This window comes from Lissotriton helveticus, chromosome 12 (genome assembly GCF_964261635.1).
Source record: "Lissotriton helveticus chromosome 12, aLisHel1.1, whole genome shotgun sequence".
Classification (NCBI taxonomy): domain Eukaryota; kingdom Metazoa; phylum Chordata; class Amphibia; order Caudata; family Salamandridae; genus Lissotriton; species Lissotriton helveticus.
Window position 1 is genome coordinate 672,774,784 of NC_136073.1, and position 23,078 is coordinate 672,797,861.

At 46.9% G+C, this 23,078-nt stretch overlaps 1 protein-coding gene across 1 annotated transcript in view; it reads right to left on the minus strand.

The window, feature by feature from the left end:
* The window catches only part of EDC4 (enhancer of mRNA decapping 4), a 734,765-nt gene that overhangs the window by 82,849 nt on the left and 628,838 nt on the right, over positions 1-23,078 (minus strand). The window contains exon 27 of the mRNA XM_078670461.1: positions 17,368-17,587. Coding sequence (XP_078526587.1) covers positions 17,368-17,587 — 220 coding nt within the window. The remainder of the gene's footprint in view (positions 1-17,367; positions 17,588-23,078) is intronic.

A 23,078-nucleotide genomic window follows, 5' to 3' on the forward strand; every position in this document is an offset into this window, starting at 1 on the left:
GAGGCCGAAAGATCGGAATCATAGCCTGAATATCCTGGACTCGCCATTCGGGAGGATAGGTACGAAACTGCTTCATATCCAGAACCGCTCCGATGAAGAGGAGCATCTGAGAGGGAATCAGGTACGACTTCGGCACATTGATGGAGAACCCCAGCAAAAGCAGGAGTTCGGCTGTAGTCTGCAGGTGGGACACAACTGCCTGGGGCGAGCCCGCCTTCAACAGACAGTCGTTGAGATAGGGGAAGACTGGAACCCATGATCTGCGCAGATGAGCTGTGACCACCACCATCTCTTTCGTAAACACCCGAGGAGTGCTGGTAGGGCCAAAAACGAACACAGTAAACTGAAAATGCTCGTGCCATATTATCCTCTGACATGCGGTGGTTCTGGGGTTGCATGGCTGGAGGGGTAGTCTCGAAGGGCAGGGAGTAGCCCCTTTGGATTATCTGTAAAACACACCTGTCCGAAGTGATGGTGCACCAGTATAGGAGGTGATGGCGGATCCTGCTGCCCACTGGCGTTTGATGGGCCTGAAAGACCAGACTAGGAAGGTTTGGAGGCAGTGGCGGCCTGGGTGGAGGTGGACTGACCCACCCTCTGGCCCCATACCCGATTCAGCGAGTCACACGTCCGCAGCCGCGCTGAAACTGTTGCTGCGCAGGCCTGTGGCTCTGAAGCGAACGTGTCGGGCGCCCCTTCCGTGGCCACAAAAGGAGCGAAAAGCAGAAGGCGGAGGAGGGTGCGTGGCCGAAAAGCCCAAGGACTTGGCCGTAGCCCGCAAGCCCTTAAAGGACTCCAATGCACTATCTGCTTTATTGCCAAAAAGGCGAATGCCATCAAAGTGAGAATATGGGTTGGTTTGAGCACCGCTTCTGATTTAAATGTATATCTGTAACTTAGTTTACTGTGCTCCACGGTTCACTCCCCACTCAGGAGTGAGTAGTCATAGAAAATAAAACAAGTCTTTGTTCGGCTTGTATCCTTGGGCACAAGTATGGGCTGGGTCTCCAGCAATTAATTCACAACTGATCAATTCTTCATTTCAGAGATTTAATTTTAATTTTAATCCTTGATTTATAACGCAATCCATAATGTTAATTCACATCATTCGAAATCTCTTGATTGTCATCAATATAACTTTCTTTTCATTATTAGCATGAAGTAACCTCCCAATGCATTTCGGCGCCAACTGCGCCTTTATCAAGGGATCGGTATTCAAAGTGCTGTTACATGCCGCTCCGACTGCTACTCCGCTAAACTCCGAAAATTAAAATTAAATCTCTGAAATGAAGAATTGATCAGTTGTGAATTAATTGCTGGAGACCCAGCCCATATGAATGCCATCAAAGGGCATGTCCATCAAGGTGTTCTGGACATACCCCGAAAAACCAGTTGTCCGCAGCCAGGCGTGGCAATGGAGCGCAACTGTCATGGAAATCGTTCTGCACAGCAGTCTTAGGGCCACATCGCATTGTGAACTTCACTGCGTCTCTCCCTTCAGCAATCGCTTGAGAGAGCACTGCCCGGGCCTCCTCCGGACACTGAGGCAGCACCTGCGCCACCATATCCCACACAGAGTGGGAATAACGGCTTAAGAGGCATGCAGTGTTCACAGACCGCAGCCATGAACTGGCGGAAGAAAAAATCTTATTAACAAACTGTTCCAGTTTCGTTGATTCCATGTCCAGGGGTGCGGAAGGCCATGCGCTTTGGGAAGCGGAGGCTTGGCAATCAAGGTCTCAGGGGGTTGGGGGGGGGGTGTTGGGAAAAGAAAATGGGGTCATCCGGGCGATGGCATGGGGCCACTTTCCTATCCACAGGAGCCCATGTGTTGGGCCTGGACCAGGTGCCCAAAAAGAACGTCTGAAAGTGCATCATTAAAAGGCAGCAGTGGCTTTGCAGAGGTAGCCGCAGGCTGAACCACTTCTGTAAGGAGGTTAGTCCTGACGGCCACTGTAGGGAGTTGGGGAGCCTCAGCCACCGTACGCAACACCACTGCGTAACTTGCACCCTTCTCCGTAGCCAGTGTAGGAGGAGTTAGCATGCCATGGTCAGGAGAGGTGTCAAGACCGCTGGCATCCCCCCATTACTTAACCCAGTCCGGGTCAAACTCACACTGTGGGTGGCACGACCTGCACCCTCGGCCGAGACGGGAAGCCGGAGAACGATGGCGCTTTTTCGATTTCTTGTGATGCTTCGCCTTATCTGACACCGCGTGCGATGACTTTGATCCCGACGAACGATGGTGATGGCCCCACAACCGGTCCCTCGACCTCCCACAGGACTGGGACCTGGAACAGCGCAGAGCCGACTGCCGGACTTCAAGCAACTTTTGGGACCACTCCCGCAGAGTCTTCGGTGCCATGGCCCGGCAGTCGGGGCACGACTTGATGTCGTGGTTGCGCCCCAGGCAGTAGAGAGACATGTGGTGCGGGTCCGTCACCGACATCATCCGATGACAGTCCCCGCAGGACTTAAAATCAGACATACCTACGGCACCAGGAGTCGATAGACTCGAGAAAGAGAGACAAAAAGGCCTAGAAAATCTCAGTCAAAAAGTGACTGGGAGTACTGCTCTCTCCGGATCTGCGCTTGCTGGCGTGGAAAAAGAAATAATTGACGTCAGCGCGCGAGGGCGGCGTCTAAGCAGCTGCCGTGACGTCATCTCGGCGACCACAACGCCAAAGACGGACGCGGAGCCGCACAACGCCACCTTCCGACGAGCAGGGGTACTGCTGACGAAAACTTTACGGATCCAGTCTTACGCCTGGGGGTAATTCTAAGGTAAGGATTCTATAACTATGTGCTTCTTTCAGATTAAAGGCACATTGTTTCAGACAAAAAACTTTGTAGTCGGCCATACAACGTCCAGAGGAACCACTTCCCTGGATCCGTGTTGTAGCGCCGAAAAGAAGAGACCGACATCAGCGTGTCTGGGACGGCTTTATATGGACTCTGTCAACATCACATCTGGTGGACGTCACAACAAAGTTCCACAAATCCCTCAACCAACGCGCTAAGGTTCTGCTGGAAAATGTTCTGGATCTAGTCTAGTACCTGGGGAGAATTCTAAGGTAAGGAATCTGTGGCTAGATGTCTCTATCAGATCAGGTCCGTATTGTAAGTGCGAGCCCAGATGACAATCTTGTCCAAGCTCCTGACGTAGACAGATTTTGTAGAAGGGCGCATGGCAGCAACAATGAGATCCACTACTTTGGAAAGAAGATAAAATTCAGTTTGCTGCGGAAGCCTAATATCCATGCATGAAGGTGCAGCGTGTGCAGGACCCTCGGCTGCTGCTGTGACAGGATTTCTTCCCGAAGCGGTAGCCAGTCTAGAGGACAGAAGCGGATGCCCAGAAGATCCGGGTACCCCACTCTCCTGGTACAATCCGGAGCCACTAGGATGATTTGACCTCAGCCCTACCTGATCTTCTTCAGAACATAGGAAAGGAGAGAAGGCTGTAGAAAGGCATTCAGGAGTACCGTGCTCCACTCTATCCAGAATGTGTCTGTGAGAGAGAAAACTGGTTGGGAAACTCAAACCATAACCTTTGATAGCGCAGTCTCGACGATGGTGAAGAAAAAGTTGGTAAAATCTTCTCTTGTAGCTACTATCTAACCACAGATTCTTCATCTTTTGACTTTCTCCAGGCACCAGTCTAATCTTTCCAACTACGGATGTGAGATGAGCTCCTACATCTGCGCCACCTACAGGCTCCAATGTCAGTTTCTTTGTGATCGCAGTGTGGGCAGTTGGAACCAGAGCCCACAAAAATCTGAATGAGCCCATTTGCCGATCTCTATAATGGGGTCTTATTAATGGACTGTATCAGTCCATTCATCAGAACCGGTAGGAGAGTGGGTCGTTGAGGAATCTGCAGTTAGATATAGTCTCCACCAGAAAAGGTGCTTCCGAAATTAAGTAACTTGTTCTTCTGTTAGGCACGTCTAACTACAGATTCCTCATCTTGTGAGTAGATACCAAAGCAGTACTCCCCAGTGGCGAGTCAGTGGAATGGCTCAGATCAGGAAATCTTGCAAGACAGATTGGGCAAAATGCTCATTCTGTCAGACCTTTTTGTCCAGGCAATAATGCTTAGTAGACATGTGGCGGGATGCCATGTAGCAGCCTGGCAAATGTCCAAGACTGGCCATGCATGCCAGTGCAGTGGCTGCAGCCTTCGCTCTAAAGAACGAACAAGCAAACCTTCTGGGGGATGGATCTTAATACACAGGACAATCCATTCGTAGATAGTTCACTTTTGTACCACTTTCATCCTTTTTGTACCAGAGAAGCCCGCTAGCAGTTTATCATTCCAACAATGTCCTTTGGTCACGCCAATGTAAAAACTGAGGGCCATCTTTGCGTCAAGACGATGGAAGTGTTCCTTCTCCTTGGAAGGGTGAGGTGGAATGTAGAAAGCCAGTTAGATTGCCTGGGGGGGCTCGTGGCTAACCACCCAAGATGGCGGCGACATAAACCAATCACCCACAGATTACACATGACTTACTGGTTGATGGTCAAGAGTAATTAATATGCTACGCTGTTTTGCTTTTCAGGTGGCAGCCTGTGGCTCTGGCATATGTGAGGGCCATGTACATTTGTGCACTGAAATGATTACTGAATATTTCTATTTGCGATGTGATGTTTACTGCATTGATACTGTGGGATTCCAGGTCCCTGGGGCCCTACTAGTTGATATGACTTCCACATGTGCTTACTGGGCACCTGATGGGTTAGGTCTAGACTTTGCTCACCCCTTATGCGAAGGCACACCTTTTTCAACAGTTTGAATGTTGCTGGTTGTTTTATTGTATGGCCGAATTACATCACTTCACTGGACCAAGTATTTGGAAAATGTATTCAAATGTTTGATTCAGTCACCTTCTGTCTCCGATAGTGGCAATGTGGGGTGCATTGTGAACACTGAGGTTTTCCCTAGTGGCGGTGGGGTTCAACTGCCTGATTTGGTATGATGCATACAGAACTAAATACGTATAACATTCTTACTTGGGATACAGGGAGACTGTGCTCTGTGTACATAGGGTAATAGCCTAATTGCATAGGTGCAGCGCCCAGAACACATTTTTGCAGGAGCCCATCCCACAGCCACTGACAATATGCAAAAAATGGAGAGGACAGCTATTTTACACATCCTACTCTGTACTTGCGAAGGGCGCTGCAATATGGCACCGTGCCAGGGTTCCGTATGCGGTCTTGGATACTCAAATTGATATTCTCGTGCATTATGTGTTGCTCAGGAGAGAGTTTGATAAGGGTTCCGATTATACTCTGGTGCATATGTGCGCCCAACATGGAACAGGACAAGTTCTTAGCCCAGCTGTTGACAGAGTTAGCGGACTGGACATAATGCTCTTGGGTAGTGGGTGGGGATTTTAATGCAGCTTTAGACACAACTTTCTACTGTTCACATCTTCCATTACCAGGCATGGCCCCCATACGATAGGCTAAAGCGTTGCGACAATGACTAGAGGGTTGAAACTTTGCAGACGTATGGCGGACCCGCAACTTAGGAATGAGGGAATATTTGAGTTACTCATATCCCCACACACTGCATTCCCTTCTTGACATGGTTCTATTATCCTCATACCTCCAATGCAGTGTTGCACATGTCAAGTATTTGAGGACATATTTTGCCCATAAACCCCTAGAAATAGCGCTGCTGAGGTACCTACAGCATGCATTACTTGAAGATGGGGTATTTTGGGATACACTTGCTACAAGCATCGACACATACTTTTCTGAGAACACAGGTAGAGCATCCTCTCCTCTAGTGTAGTGGGAGTCCTTCACGGTGGTGGTTGGAGGCACATCGATCGGGGTGTTAGGCGCCAGAAAAGTGGTTTTGCAGGAGCTCACACAACTGGAGGCAGTCTGGGACCATTGGAGCAGGCTGCGGTTGAGAATCCTGAGGCCGCCAATCGATTACACGACTCTAAGGCCACCTATGCATAACCCCTTGAGCACCTCTGCGCCAAATTATCAAGCATACCCTTAGGGAACTCAGACTTAGGCTGATAAATCAGGCTGCACCTCTCACCCACACCTATTCTGTCCATAAACACGATGACCCAAGGTATAGTCAAGAGACACGTGGATATTAACACAGCATTTTGCTACTTTTATGCATGGATATACACTGGCCCAGACACTCCCTAACCTGACAGATACAGCCTTTTTTTACATTAAGCAATATTACCCAGGGTATCTGCGGACGATCAGGAGACCCTTGGCACGCGGGGCTAACAAAACCCCAGGTTCAGATGGGATCCGCCATTGAATTCTACTCCACCTACAGTACACAATTGGTACAGCAGCTAGAAAAATTATATAATTCCTCCATGAAGAATGGCTCACTCCCGCCATCTACAAGGGAGGAATTAGTGACCTCATTGTTGAAACCCAGCAAGCCACCCATGGAGCTCACTTCATACAGACGAGTATCATTGCTCCATGCCAATTACAATTTTTTTAGTAAAGTCCTTGCTCGCAGGCTGCTCCTGGGGTTATTGCACACCGAACAATGTGGATTTGTTCCTCGCCCTAGCAGTTCCCTAAATATCTGCCGTCTGTTACAGATCATGGATGCCGCACGAAGGTTATAGCCATTGGCTGGCTGTGTATCCCTGGGCATCCGCTAGGCTTTTGACACATTGGGATGGGATTTCATAATAGCGGCGTTAGCCAAATATGGAATACCCTCAGTATATATTTGCTGGTTGAAACTGTTATATGCAGCTCCCACGGCCAGTGCCTGATCTGGGCCCTACATATCTGCCTCTTACTAAATATCACACAGGACTCGGCTGGGTTGCCCCCTTTTGGCGCTCAATCAAGCCTATTGCCCAACTGATACGTGAGGAGGTGGGGATACTATGAAAGGCACGTTCTTGGTATTCATACATGCAGACGATATGATCCTATACTTAAAAACTTCCATGGGGGTCTTGATGGGGCAGCCCGCTGTTGACTGAATTCATGAACTGTTGAGATTACAGGTAAATGTCGGTAAATCGTGTGTGTTCACCTTTGCTGCCACATACGTAGATCCTTCGCTGCCGCTTGGGCTTTCGCGAAACACAGGCTCTCTTAGAGGGCAATCTCGTCCGCACGATCAACTCACTGCGCTCCCAAGTCGGTTTTTGGCTCACACTGCTTGTGTCAATGGCTGGCCCTAGCAAAGATGGTTAGGCTGCCACGTCTGCTGTATTACTTTGTTTGTGAACTTTCCTGTTGTGGTACTGGCATGGGTATTTCGATACTCAAACACCCTGGTTATAGAGCTTGCATGGGGAGGAAGATATCGGAGAGTAAGCCTTGCTAAGCTACAGTTAATGACTGATGGTGAAGGCCTGGGAGCCCTTGATTTGAAAGAGCAGTGTCTAACTGGGCGACTGCAGTGGTTGTCCAACTGGCTGGATGGACGTAACCTGGTAGATATAGGCTACATGGCAGACCCGATCATCTCCATCGCTTAATGTGCCTGGGTATGGATGAGCCCCCAATGGGCTCCCTTTTCCTGCGCGTGGCCTTAGCCTAACAGGAAGTAAATACACGGGTAGCATGATGCCATATATACCAAATATACTGCAATACAGTCTCCCTAAGTTTTCAGGTACTCTGATGATGCACAGGCTGGGTCCTTGGGAAAACAAGGGGGTAATGATGGCAGGATCCCTGTTTCAGGATGGCGAGCTGCTGTCTTATACTGATTTTGTCCATTCCCATGGGTTACCAGCAGACCATTTTTAGGTCGAGCGACCTATCTCAATGCGCATGTGCGCATTGAGAGCGGGAGCTCGATCTATTGCGGCTTAAACAGAGCTTACCGAGATCAGGCGATTTCTTCCAGTGCACGTGAAAGCGCGTGCACAATGCCACCAGCCGCTTGCCTGGCATTACCACATCAAAGGCAAGGCGTCCTCGTCTCAGGCCCCTGCTGCTTCACACCCTCATGCCGCTCTCCCCGCTCCGCCCCCTCCCCTGCCCGCCGTGTCCACTTCACTTTGACGGCCGCAGGCCGTCTCTCGTGTTTCTGCTTGTTTTGTTATGGGTTTCAGGTACTCGGCTCTCCTCCCTCTGTTGGGCTCCTTCCACAAACAGGTTTATTTATACAGCGCTTCACAATGCGCTTCTGTCATTTCTAAGCACTGTAACCATCAGATGCAACTATTGCATCATTTAATGACACGGAGTTTACCGACCTCCGAGGCACGCACTTGGCCTCACTCACACCCCATGCTGGTTTTAGGGTTTGTTTTGTCATCGATAGCAGAGCAGAGCATTTCCCGTAGCATGTGATTTCGCTCACGTTTTAGGCTTTGCTTTTTTCTGATCGTTTTGTCTCCGATGCATGTGCGTCAACCCCGTACCATTTCTTATAAGGTGATGTTTTATTTACTTAACCATTTCGTTCCAGGCAATGGTTAGATTTCGGATACTGTTTTTCAACTGTCCCCAACTGCTTTGCTTTTATTGTTTTTCATTGCGTCGGCGCAACAGCATTTCTCAGCCCACTTAGTGGTTCTTCTAAGGTAATTTTTTTTTAACTTTGGCGTTTATTTACGCAATAACAACTGCTTTGATTGTCACGTATTTTTCATTGTGTTTTCACTACAGCTTTTCTCCTCTGCATTATCATTGTCTTTTATTCCACTATAACTAATGCTTTGCTTTTGCCGTGTTTTTAATTCAGTTTTCGCAACGGCATTTCTCTGCCTGCATTATTAGTGCATGTCCAGTTAACGGAGCTTCAAAAATACAACGGCGGCGCTAGCACAAACCTATGGGCTTCCATTGCCAGTGGCACATATGCAGCATTTAATTCAAGGCTATGTTTTTTTATGGATTCAAGGCTATGTTTTTTTATGGATTTCAGGTACTTGGCTCTCCTCCCTCGGTCGGGCTCCTTCCACAAACAGGTTTATTGATACAGCGCTTCATAATGCGCTTCTGTCATTTCTAAGCACTGTAACCATCAGATGCAACTATTGCATCATTTAATGGCACGGAGTTTACCAACCTCCGAAGCATGAAGGCTGGCGGCAGAAAGAGTCCAACGTCCTGCTGCATCACGGGGCAAGCTTATGCTAACCAGGTGCATCTCTCCTGCATAAGGCACGCAATTTAATATTTGGCATCAGGCTTCGTGTGAATCTGGTCCGCCGATGGGGGCCACGTTCATCTGCGTGCATGTTCTGTCCCATCTGACTATACTGACCCCCCCTCGGATATCCCCCCCTGTTTACATTGATGCTCTGTGTATGCCAATATTGATCCTATACTTATACACCTCAGCAGCGGGGTTAAAAAGATAATTGCTTTACTTTCCCATTTCATTCAACACAATGTTTCACTTTCAGCTACATCTCCACCGCCGTTTACATTGGTGCTTGCTTGCTAGCAGTTCTTGCGCTCTGCAAACACAGCATTTCTGTTGCTTATTAACAATTACAAAGTATATTAGCACTAAAATATTATAACCCTGCTACATTTGTGCCTTTTAACCAACAGCCTAGTATTTTTGTTTTTTATTAGCAGATTTTTACTTTCAGCTTTTATGTGCTTGCTCGGCACACAAACTTTTTTTAAAATTAAGACTACGTTACTGTCTGGGTACAGCTGCTTGGACGTCGCGCTTTATTGGCCGCTTCATATTTACAAAAAGCTCTCACTGTACACGCCCGCTCCCCATCCTTGGCTACAGCTGCTTGTGTTTTGAAAATGCACAATTGTTTTTATTTAACTTTATTTCACAAACAAAAATAAATAAACAACAATTTTGCATTTTCAAAACGCCACTCACCCACGCAACGCCACTCACCCACGTAACGCCACTCACCCACGCAACGCCACACCACTCACACACGCAACGCCACTCAAACACGCAACGCCACTCACCCACGCAACGCCACTCACCCACGCAACTCACCCACGCAACGCCACTCACCCACGCAACGCCACTCACCCACGCAACGCCACTCACCCACGCAACGCCACTCACCCACGCAACGCCACTCACCCACGCAACGCCACTCACCCACGCAACGCCACGCCACTCACACGCAACGCCACGCCACGCCACTCACACGCAACGCCACTCACACGCAACGCCACGCCACTCACACACGCAACGCCACTCACACACGCAACGCCACTCACCCACGCAACGCCACTCACCCACGCAACGCCACTCACCCACGCAACGCCACTCACCCACGCAACGCCACTCACCCACGCAACGCCACTCACCCACGCAACGCCACTCACCCACGCAACGCCACTCAAACACGCTCAAGCACTGGCGTTGCCAATAGGTCTTGCATTAGGAAAGTTGGAGCTATTACAATTGCAAATAACAATGCCTTTTATTTTTGTTTTCATTTAAAAAACATAAAGGGCTTTGTCATTTACAAAACCAATAGCTCCAACTTTCCTACTGCGAGACCTATTGGCAACGCCAGTGCTTGTTAATACTTGCTAGCATCCTCCACTATCTCAAACAGTATTGGGCACCAGCTTCAGGTGTTGCAAATCATGGTTCAGGGCAGACAGTGTACTGGCTTTACCAAGGGATGCCACACTCATCTCATGCTACCCCTTGGTTCCCTGGAAACTAAGTAGGATGCTGACCATTATCATAGTGTAGGGCAAAGATAATGTTACTTACCCAGTAAGCATCTGTTCTTGGCATGTAGAGCTGTAGATTCACATGCTTTTCATACTCCTGCCATCTAGTGTTGGGTCCGGATGTTTGCAAATTTGTTTTTCTTCAAAGAAGTCTTTACTAGTCTCGAGATACGGTGACTCCTCCTTTCAGTGATAGCCCGCATGGTCATCAACTCCATTGTTAGATTGCTTTCCTGCAAGAGGGTGAGAATGGAGTAAGTAAGTGTAGTATAGAGATGCCCATGCGTATAAATGTATAATTAAGAACTGCAACAACTACAGGCACCCAGGGAGGCGGAGCACATGTGAATCTACAGCTCTACATGCCAAGAACAGATGCTTACTGGGTAGGTAACATTATCCGTTTGAGGCATATGTGCAGTAGATACACATGCTTTGCACAGACTGCAAAGCATTATAATCCCAAAGCGGTGGCTAACCTCTAAATGTTGCAGTTGTATGAAATACTGTTTTAAGTACTGCTTGGCCTACATTAGCTTGTTGTTGTGCTAACACATCTACACAATAGTGTTTAGTAAATGTGTGTGGAATAGACCAAGTAGCTGCTTTACATATGTCAGCTAGAGGAATTTTAGCTGAAAAGGCCACAGAAGCCCCTTTTTGATGGACGGAATGCGCTCCAGGGGGCATTTATACATTTTTTAGCATTAGCATAGCATATTTGAATGCATTTAACAACCCATCTTGCAATACCAGATTTAGAGATAGATAGCCTTTGTGAGGCAGAACATGTGCAACAAACAGTTATTTTGTTTTGCACAAAATCTTTTGTTCTATCTATGTAGTACAATAAAGCTCTTTTAACGTCAAGTGTGTGAAGAGCGCATTCTGCTACAGAATCAGGTTGAGGAAAAAAAGACTATTACTCAACTGATTGGTTTATATGAAAATCAGAAATCACTTTGGGAAGGAATTTAGGGTTGGTGCGTAGAACGACCCTGTCTTTGTGTAGCTGAAAGAAGGGTTCTTCTAAGGTAAATGCCTGTAGCTCACCAACTCTCCTCAGCGAAGTGATGTGATTGCAATGAGGAAAGCAACTTTCCATAAGAGAAATTGCAATAGGCACTTATGCAATGGTTCAAAAGGTGGACCCATGAGCCTTGCGAGAACAATGTTGAGCTTCCTAACTGGGGCAGGAGGAATCCTTGGCGGTATTCAACCCCTCCATGAAAGCACTGATTACTGGAACACTGAATAGTGACAGATGCTGCCTGTTCTGCAAATTCACAGCTACTGCTGCAGGGTGCAAATGAATAGATGCATAAGCTAGTGCAGTAAGTGCAACAGGTAACAGATAATGTTTTGTATAGAAGCATCTAAAGGATGGATTTTGTTATTGCAGTATACAACAATTCTTTCTTTTCCACTTTGCTCCATAGCAAGCGCTGGTGGTAGGCCTTATTGCAGCTTTTAGAATATTCATACAGTCTGGTGGTAAATTTAAATAACCAAACTCTGACTTAAGGTGCCAGATCGCTAGGTTCAGTTTTTGGGGATTTGGATGTCTGATTTCTCCATGGTTCTGTGTGAGGAGACAGGAGGGGAGATGTAGCTTTCGATGAGGAACTATTGACAACTCCAACACGGTGGTACACCATGGCTGACGGACCCATGTGGGAGCTACTAGAATTAGCGTGAGGGATGATTGCCTGATCTTCCAAACCAGACATTGAATGAGCAGGAGAGTCGGAAAAGCGTAGGCAAATATTCCTGACCAATTCATCCATAGGGCATTGCCCTTTGAGAGTGGGTGTGGGAACCTGGAGCCGAAGCTTGGCCATTTTGCGTTTTCTGCTGTGGCGAACAAGTCTATTGGTGGGAATCCCCATTGTAGAAAGCAGGGAAGAAGAACTTGGGGATGAAGTTCCCACTCGTGAATTTGCTGTCTCCTTCTGCTGAGTTCAAATAGTTAGTTGACTTAGATCAGAGTTGGAACAGAATAGTTGTTGGAGTGTTGGAGGGCATGGTATTCTCAGAATCGGGCTGAGCTGGGACTAGGGTAGCGATACAGCTTCGAAAGGCAACCTAGATTTGCTGTTGTTCACCCCTGAGGCGGAAGCCGGGGGCTTTCTCTTTCTGTCCCTTGCCTACAGGCACTTTCACGAGTGTTTGCAGTATAATTTTTAAAACTTGTAAAATATTTTAAACAGTGCATTTTTACCTGCTTGCACTAACTACCCCTCGGTGCAAGATCTGCTTTGCTCGGAGGCCCCTCGATCTCATTTCCTGACCGGTGCAGCCGATTTTGGGGCTGACGCCGGCAGGCTAGGACGGTCGCCATCTTGGGGGAAGGAATAGGGCTGCGGTCCAGTAGTTGGACGCTTCCCACCCACCTCCCTCTAGATAAAATGATGACACCTTCCCGTCCGCGCAGCGGGCGGGCGCAGCGGGCGGGCGCAGCGGGCGCGCCAAAGGCAAGCCCGTCTGCGCCCGTCCGCGGCACGGGGCCAGCACCCCTGCTCATTTTTTCGCCAAAGCTGGCCACAAGACTCAAATCAGATATACTATCAGTGACCTATTTGCCCTCCGCCCCAATGTTGATGAAAACTGCCGTCATACTATGCCAATGGACTTTCCTATGTCACACTGTGCGACTTGCGGTTACTACACTGGGGAGGGGAGGAAAGATGAGGGGAGACTAACAAATATGAAGATGACCTTGTTAAATTGTAGATCCCTTAAAAAAACACAAACAAGAGATACATGATCTGGTATCAGAGGACAATCTTGAAGTGCTCTTCCTAACAGAAACATGGTTAGATGAGGCTTCTACCCCTGAAACTCTCGAAGCTGTCCCTGCAGGTTACAGCCTGCTTAGAATTGACAGAGAAAGGCAAATAGGGGGGGGATTGGCAATGATCTATAGAAGCGAATTACAGTGCACCTTAGAAAAGACCACCGTGTCCAATTGTGAAGGTGGCTTCTTCACAATAAAAGTTAACCCCAGAAATATTATAAATGGACTCCTTCTATACCGGCCTCCAGGCAAGGCTTCACAGTTCTGCAATCATTTGACACAGCTGATAACTCAGTATACTCTTCGGTATAAGAAATTTCTTGTATTAGGAGATCTCAATCTCCATTTTGATAACCCTAATTGTAAGGAGGCACAGGATGTGGTAGATGCACTGAACTCTCGGTCACTTAAACTTCAATCTACGGCACCGTCGCATCAACGTGGCCACCTTTTAGATCACATTTTTGCCAACTGGAAAGGAATCAAAATCACCACGCGTTTTCAAATTATCTGGTCAGACCATTTCGTTATCCCTTTCGAAGTTGAAGTTGACCATCAGGACTGCAGTATAACTAAAACAAAGCCTTCGAAACACAGAAACTGGAAGAAGTTCACGCAAGAAAATTTTAAATTCGCCCTACTTAAAGAACCTCCTCCTTCCAATGACACCCTGCTCGGGGCATGGGATGACTATGAGAATTTGGGTGTCCAGGGCCCTTGATACAGTTGCTCCATGGACATCCAAACCCCCTGCCAGGCAAAACAAAACTGCTCCCTGGTTTACTAAAGTACTTAAAGAAGCCAAAGCCAAATGTAAAAATACTGAACGGCGCTGGAGGAAAAATTATAACTCAGAGGATAACTTGAACTATAAGAGGGAATTAAAAATCTATCACAAACTTGTCAGAGCAGCCAAAGGTCGTATTGAATCCGCCAAAAATCTGACTAAAGAACTCTTTGTGATTTATAAAGAGCTCACGGCCCCTACTAGACTTGAGGCCCAAGATACTTATACTAATGAATTATGCGATGATATCGCAGATTTTTTCATAAATAAAGTGGATTCAATACATGCCACCTTCACAGGGAGCATGGCGACTAACTACTCGGGAGTGAGACGAACTCCTGCCATGAAGGCCCTTCTGTCTCACTTCACAGTTCCTGAAAGGATAGACCTGCTCAATATTGTTAACAGCATTCAGTCCGGCTCTCCCCTTGATGTGATTGCCCCCAATCGCTGCAAGGAAGTCATGGACTGTATGATTGAGCAGTTTGAACATTTGATTACCCTATCTTTTCAGGAATGTCATGTACCTGATGCATGGAAAATGGCACAAGTAATACCCCTGAAGAAAAAAGCTAATATTCATATTTCCCAGGTACAAAATCTCCGTCCTATCTCTCTCCTCCCTTTTTGTGGGAAAGTTGTGGAGAAGATAGTTAATAGTCAACTTATGAAATTTGCTGAGGAGAACTCTCTTCTCCATTCTACACAGTCAGGGTTCAGAGCAGGCCACTCTACGGAGTCGGCGGCTCTCTTCTCCACAGAATGTTTGAGACAACTCGCAGATGAGGGGCAGACGGCAGCGTTGGTTTTATTAGACCTCAGTGCAGCTTTCGACACCGTGCTGCACGCAACGCTGCTGTCTCGCCTCTCTGATCTGGGACTAGATGGGCCAGCCCTGAAATGGATAGTATCCTTCTTAGAAAACAGAAGTTTTCAGGTATTCTGCCCTCCTCACAAATCATCTCTTCGTAAAGTGAAACATGGGGTTCCACAGGGCTCAAGTCTGAGCCCCACGCTTTTTAATCTATATATGGAGCCCCTAGCCCATATCGTGGAAACTTTTGGTGTGGATATCGTCACATATGCTGACGATACCCAACTGATAATTAAACTTACCCACAATCAGGCAGAGGATGCTATTAATTTTTCCAACTGCATGCGTTCTGTGGCAGAGTGGATGAACAACAACTGCCTACGCCTTAATAGCGATAAAACTGAATTGATGATAGTAGGTAAATCCTCCTCTGCCTGGTCGCAGGACTGGTGGCCATCAGAATTAGGCACCATTCCTCACCCCGCTAACTCTGTTAAAAATCTAGGTATATGGCTGGATGCGGAGCTCTCCTTTAAGAAACCGATTAGCAAAATTACGGGTAAATGTTTCGGAATATTAAAAACACTCCGAAAAGTCCTAGATCTTCTCCCCATCAGTGCCAGGAAGACACTTGTTCATGCCCTGGTTACTCCACACTTGGACTACGGCAACGCTCTTCTGCTGGGACTAAGCAGAAACGGTTTACATCAACTACAATGTGTTCAAAATGCCGCGGCCCGCCTGGTACTGAATCTTCCACGCAGGGCTTCTGGTAAAACTGCATTACGAAAACTTCACTGGCTCCCCATCGAGGAGCGCATTAAGTTCAAAGCTCTTTGCTTTGCTCACCGCATAGCCCAGGGTAAAGGGCCTAGTTACCTGCGTAACCTTTTGACCATCCATCGCCCCGCCCGGAACCTTAGATCCGCTGGAGCGATGTTGTTTCAGCTCCCTCGCGTACACAAGACCAGGATGGGAGGTAGCTCCTTTCGCTTTCTTGCAAGTAAGCACTGGAACAATCTCCCTCTTGACCTGCGCATGGAGCCCTCAGAAACAAGATTTAGACTTAAAGTAAAAACTTACCTTTTTCCAAAGCAACAGGTGTTTTCTGTAGCCTAGGTTCGGGACTAGCCCCTATCCTCGGCCTCTTCAGGGTACTGTAGCATTTCTAAGCACGGGGACACACTGTCATTAGTGTAACCAGGCGCTCTAAAAATGGTTTTATTATTATTATTATTATTAGGTTGCAGTTGAGATGGAGCCCTCCTCTGGTGGTGTTGGGGCCCGGTGTCTTTAGAAAAAGGTCCAGCATTGATTTAGCAGATGGACTGGAAGTCTGCTTTGAAACAGTAGTGGAACTCGAGACGGGTTCAGGATTCACAGACATTGCTGAAGACTAATCCGTCAGTGTTATCCCGACTGGAGGTCTCCACGGATCCTTGGGGTTCACAGGCATGCCAGAGGAAGCCAGAAGAGTGTCACAAATTTGCAGCATAGGTTCCTTTAAAGCTTCAATCTGTTGTAATGTCACTGATGACTCTGGAAACTCTGGATGGTTCAGTATCAGCATAATAATCAGCTCCATGGCAGGAAAATGGGAGCGAGACTAAGGCACTCTGATATTCTTGCAACTTCTCTAACAGAGATTGGCAGGATAGAGACGAGTCCTGTTTGACCTTCTTGTGCATCTGCTTCAACTTACTGGAAGGCTTAGACCGCGATGATGACCTGCTGTGGGAATAGCCCTCAGGGCAGGAACTGGTCCATATCCTTGAGTTCAGACTGGACTTTCATGACTTCTTTCAGTATTCTGCAACATGCAGCTTTGCTCAACATTCCAGAATCACCTTCAGATGTATTTGGGCACACTCCTTGCAAGACTTGGAGACATACCCCCAAACACCAGAGACATACCTCATCTGGATATATCACAGACGTTTGTATGTGACAGTCCCTACAAGGCTTAAACCCTGTAGTTTAAAGAGAGGACATTGTTCCCCTGCACTCTGAAGAAAAAAAAAACGAAGTTTAAGAAAAAACTTTCCAACTGATGAGAATATAGTAGGAGTAGAGACCAAATCAGTATATGAAGGCATAGAAAGAAAGGAACCAACGTTGACACAGAGGGATAGCACTTATATGCAACTCCATCATTCCTTTTGGAGCCACACAGTGTCCCCTACAGGCACACGGAAGCAACGCTGTTTAAATATACCGAATACATTCCGAAGAATACCACTTTTTTCAATTTCCCAAATAAAGAGAATGAACAGTTTGCTGAAAAGGACATTAAGATGCTCTCTGTTACTGTCTTACCTTCTGAAATGCCTGATTGACTTGACCCTGCTGCATCAGTTGCAGAATGTGAGCTTGCTGGGATGGAAAGTCAATGTGAGAAGAGGGGATGGGTGTGCCAGCAGCTGACCTCATTGCTTGCATTATGCTGGATGTAACTGCTGCCTGTTGCTCTTTCATTGCCTGGCTCACTTCACCCTTGATGATCCTCTGGACCTGGGTTAGGATAGATTCCTGCATGCTACAGACAAAAATGAAAGAAAGGCGTAGCTCAGAAAATGTCTAAGAAAAATGAGTTTGGTTTTAACCCCTTCCATGCTGGGCCGATTCCGCCGCTGTGCGGTAAACAAAAGAACAGGGCGGGGCCGTGACGAACCCCAGCCGTCATCAGCACACGAGCACCGTGGAGCGTGACGGCTGGGGTTCGTCATCAGCATGGAAGGGGTTAATATTGAAAATAGACAAAAATGTACAAGGGGTAAATAACTTGAAAAAAAATAAAAGGTCTGGGGAAGCTAAGGTAATACAGAAACTGCAGATGTTCAAGAGGCCGCAAAGGCGGCCACCAAATTATAAAGCTTGCATATTGCATTAGAAAAATAAAGTATTCTCCATCATGGTTTGGTCAAATGATCAAGGGCTCTGTAGTTGAGGTCTAAAGAGCATGCTACTTACCTTCCTTAACACTTTTCCTGGTGTATACTCTTCCTGTAGATCCCTCACCTTGTGAATCCCCTAGGCACCTGACTAAATATGGAAAAACAGCAACAGCTCTCCTGCTACGAAAGGTGGAGCTTGACTCCATCTAGACATCAGTTCCACCCTAGACATACAATCACCAAAGCCATTTAGACCCACCTAAAGGAGCTAAACATGATCTCCATTTCTGTATTTTACACTCTTTAAGAGGCAGAGACGAGGACCTCTGAATTGAAAAACAGCCATGCAGTGTACCAACATCTAAACTGGAACCTTATTATCATTATACCCAAGTTTTTAGTTTCTATTTTTTGTGAATTCTGGTTATTTCTTTCAATGCTTTAACAAATTGTAAAAATCTGTTTTTATCAATGTTTTTTCATTTGTTTTGATCCCTAAATAGTCACTGGGATGTTTTTTCCAGTGCTTGTAAAGTAAGGTGCTTTCATTTTCATCCTTCCCTTATTTGACATGTCATCAGTGATGTCACTCACCATGTCATGAATGATGTAATATGAGACATCATCAGCAGTGGATTGCGGGCGCGCGAGTTATAGTTAGCAGAACTAACTATAAAGGAGGAATTTCAATGGTTTTGTATGAGTGAAATGTCCAGCTAACTATAACAGCCCTGAAACCTATGGTTTTTTTCAGCGAATTTCTAAGGTTTTTTAAATGCTACTTCCTAACTATAACATGTCTGAAACCTATGATTTTTTCTGTAAATTTCGAAGGTTTTTTAAATGATAATTTTTAAATGTAATAATAGTTATATGTAATTTTTTATACTGATTTTCTACAGTTTTTTAACTGTTCATTTTTACATATTTTTATTTTTTAAATTACATTATATGTTTTTAATATAAATGGAAATAAACATGTTTTTTAAAATATTGAAACTGAAATATTGTTTTTTTTTGTTGAATGTATAAGAAATGCGTTACTTACCTGTAACTGCAGTTATCCAGTATTGGTATCTTTCATAGATTCACATGCCTGAATCATTCCCCGTCGTCGGGGTGGGAGTCCCCGGTATATAAAAAGAGCAATGTCATATAGACATGTACATAGTAATAGGCCAGAGGCCTCTCATTAGTAACATATCCATGTCCTTTTGTAAAAAGGACTAAACTTTGGCCAAGAGCCAATCAGATATCACCACCCTCTAGAACCTTCCTGGAAGGAGCCCTAGTCCCTCAGATTTTCGTAAGCACAGTGCTAAGTAGTACCTACTGAGAGAACCAAGGTGAGCCCTTCCAGGGGAGGTGGGTGGCATGTGAATCTATGAAAGATACCAATACTGGATAACTGCAGTTACAGGTAAGTAACGCATTTCTTATCCAGTATTATAGGTATCTTTCATAGAGTCACATGCCTGAATCAGAGTAGCAAGCAATAACCAGCACATTTCGTAGAGAACAACCTGTAAAATCACATAATAATAGAATACCAAGCATGAAATACAGTTAGAGAAATGTGCAAGAAGGTAATAGGATGGAGGGATGAAAGGAAGAAGGCTCACCTCTAGTGAAATAGATGGCGTAGCACCGCTTGACCCACCACTGCATCCTTCGTCAGCTCTGAATCCAAGCAGTAGTGCTTGGTGAAGGTATGAGGTGTCTTCCATGTTGCCGCTCTGCATATGTCGACGATGGGTACCCCAGCGAAGAGCGCCATCGAGGTGGAGACCGCTCTAGTGGAGTGGGTCCGGACTTTAGAATGCAGATGATGTCCTGCCTCCTGGTGGCAGAAAGTAATGGCTGCCGAGATCCACCTTGAGATGGACTGCTTTGTCAATGGAAGACCTTTCCGGGGCCTGCTAAAGGCAATAAATAGTTGGTTGGATTTTCGAAATTGTTCTGTTCTATGGATGTAGAACTTCAGACATCTCTTGAGGTCTAAGGAATGGAGAGACCTTTCTGCTGCGGTGTTTGGATTCGGGAAGAAGGACCGCAGAACTTTAGGTTCATTCAGGTGAAAGTTGGATGGCACCTTTGGTATGAATTTAGGATTAGTTCTTAAGATAACTCTGTCCTGTTTGAACTGTAAGAAAGGATCTTGAATGGAGAAGGCTTGGAGCTCACTCACTCTTCTTGCTGATGTGAGCGCTAGTAAGAGAGCTGCTTTCCACAATAGATATTTGATGTCAGCTTTGTGTATTGGCTCAAAGGGGTGCTTCATTAACTGAGCCAGTACGCTGTTGAGCTGCCAGGTGGGTGGCAAAGCCCTCACTGGAGGGAATGTCCTGAACAATCCTTTCAGAAACTGCTTAATCAGTCTATTGGACCAGAGAGAAACACCAGACGAAGAACGCCTATACCGAGATACAGCCGTCAGGTGAACTTTTAATGAGGCGTGGGCCAACCCCGAGTAAGCCAAATGAAGCAGATAAGGCAGAATCTGTGCCGGCGAAGATTCAAATGGGTGTATCCTGTTTGTCTTACACCATATACAGAATCTTTTCCACTTCAGGGAATACATCTTGTTGGTACTGTCAGCCCGGGCCAAGACTACCCTGCATTCTTGAGGAATGTCTACGTTCTGGAACTCTCTGTACTCAGGAGCCAAGCCGATAATTTGAGAGATTGTGGATCCGGATGTTGGACTTGCCCGTTATTCATTGTCAGGAGAGTCGGGCTTGGCCTGAATGGAATTGGCGGTTCCAGCGACCGGAGGTGAAGTTCCGTAAACCAGTGTTGGCGTGGCCACGCCGGGGCTTTCAGGATTAGGGTGCAATGCTCCGTCTTCATTTTCCTGAGAACTCTGGGAATCAGGGGAAATGGAGGAAATGCGTAAGCGAAGACGTTGCACCATGCGATGGAAAATGCATTCCCGAGAGACCCCTTCTGGGGATGCCAGCTTGCGTAGTATTGGCATTTTGCGTTGAGTTGTGTCGAAACAGATCCAGGTGAGGCTTGCCCCAACGGGAGAATACGGAGTTGAGAAGATGTTGATGCAGCTCCCACTCGTGGCAGATGGAGCGTTGCCTGCTTAGAGAGTCCGCCAGGGTATTGTCTGCCCCTGGGACATACTCTGCCCGTAAAGAAATATTGTTTCGAAGCAGCCACTTCCAAATACGTTGAGATTCTAGCTACAGCGTCAGAGATCGAGTTCCCCCTTGTTTGTTCAGATAGTGCATTGTGGTGGTGTTGTCCGTTCTCACAAGCACTGGGGAATCCTGATCCGAGGCAGGAATGCTCTTAGTGACAGGTAGACTGCCCTCAATTCGAGAAGGTTGATATGCATCTGCTTCTCTGTCGGAGACCATAGCCCATTGATCTGGAGTTCTTGCAGATACGCACCCCATCCCTCCAATGAAGCATCTGTGGTGATCACATGTGGAGAGATTGGTAGTAGGAATGGAAGGCCCTGGTCCAGATTTTGAGGTTGAAGCCACCAGTCTAGGGCCTGCACAATGAATGGAGTGATCCGGATTAGATCGTCGAAGGATCCTGCACACTGGATCCACTGAGTGGATAGTGCCTCCTGCAGCGGCCGCATACGATGACGGCAGTGTGGGATCAACAGGATGTTGGAGGACATCATCCCCAATAATGACTTGTACAGGCGCACCGTGATGGTCTTCTTGGCCTGAATCCGGGCTGCTAGAGACCTGAGTTTGAGCGGACGTTCCTGTGAAGGAAAGGCGTTTTCCTGATCCGTATCCAGGATTGCCCCCAAGAAAGTGAGGCGTAGGGAAGGCTGAAGTACAGACTTTTCTTGGTTGAGAGTGAGTCCCAGGTTTTCGAATAGTTGCAGACAGGCGTCTGAGGACCTGCTCACGCCTGCGAACGTAGGTGCCTTGACGAGCCAGTCGTCCAAGTAGGGGAAGACTTGGTGATGGTGTTGGCGAAGATATGCTGCCACCGGAGACAGACACTTTGTAAAAATGCGAGGAGCCGATTTCAGTCCGAAGGGCAGCACCCTGAATTGGTAGTGTCTGCCCGCCACCGCAAACCTGAGGAATTGTCTGTGGTTTTTGTGGATCGGTATGTGGAAATAGGCGTCTTGGAGGTCTAAAGACACCATGAAGTCTTTTGAATCGAGGAGCTGCAGCACCTCCTGAATGGACACCATACGGAACGACTGTTTCTTGAGGTATCCGTTCAGGTCTCGTAAGTCCAATATAGGTCTCCATTTTTTCTCCTTCTTCCTTATTTGGAAGAATTGGGAATAGAATCCTTTGCCTTTCTGATCCCGAGGCATTTTTTCTATAGCTCTTTTGTGGAGCATTATAGAGAGTTCTTTTTGTAGGAGATGTAGATTCTTGTGGGTCATTGGACGTGGAGGATTCAAAGGAGGAGTCTCCACAAACTCCAATGAATGTCTGAACTGGACTAGCTGAAGGACCCAGCGATCCGTTGTAATCTGCTGCCAATTGTGGAGGAAAAATGAGATTTTTCCTCCAATTGCGTAAGGTAGGGAAGAAATGGAGGCCTGCGGTAGAAAAAGGTCATTGCTTTCTGGCTGTGTCTTTCTTCCCTCCGCGAAAGGAAAATTTGTTGTATGATGACTGATTTTGATGCTGCTGCCTTTGTTGGTACTGGGGTTTGTACTGCTGGTTTGAGTTGTACGATGATTTGTACCCCTGATAGCCACCTCGTGAAGGTTGTCCTCTTCCTCTGGAGCCCCGAAAGGAAGTATTTCTGAACTGAAGAGTACCCAGGGCTTTAGCGGTCTCAGTATCCTTTTTAATCCCTTGCAGCATGTCGTCTATGTCTTTCCCAAACAGTAGCTGGCCATCGAACAGCATGTCCAATATCTTGGCCTGCACTTCCGGTCGGAAAGATGTGGCCTTAAGCCACCCTTGGCGCCTTAGGACCGCAGCCCCTGCCAATTGTCTGAATCCTGTGGAGGCGATATCCATTCCCACGTCAATCATTTCAGAGGCTGAACGTTCGCCCTCAAGAAGGATCTTTTTTGCTTCCTCTTTTTGGTCTTCTGGGATAGTACCCAAATATGGAGCAATATCCGCCCACATTTGGCGGTTGTAGCGCCCTAACAGGGCTAAGGAGTTAGCCACTCGTACAGTG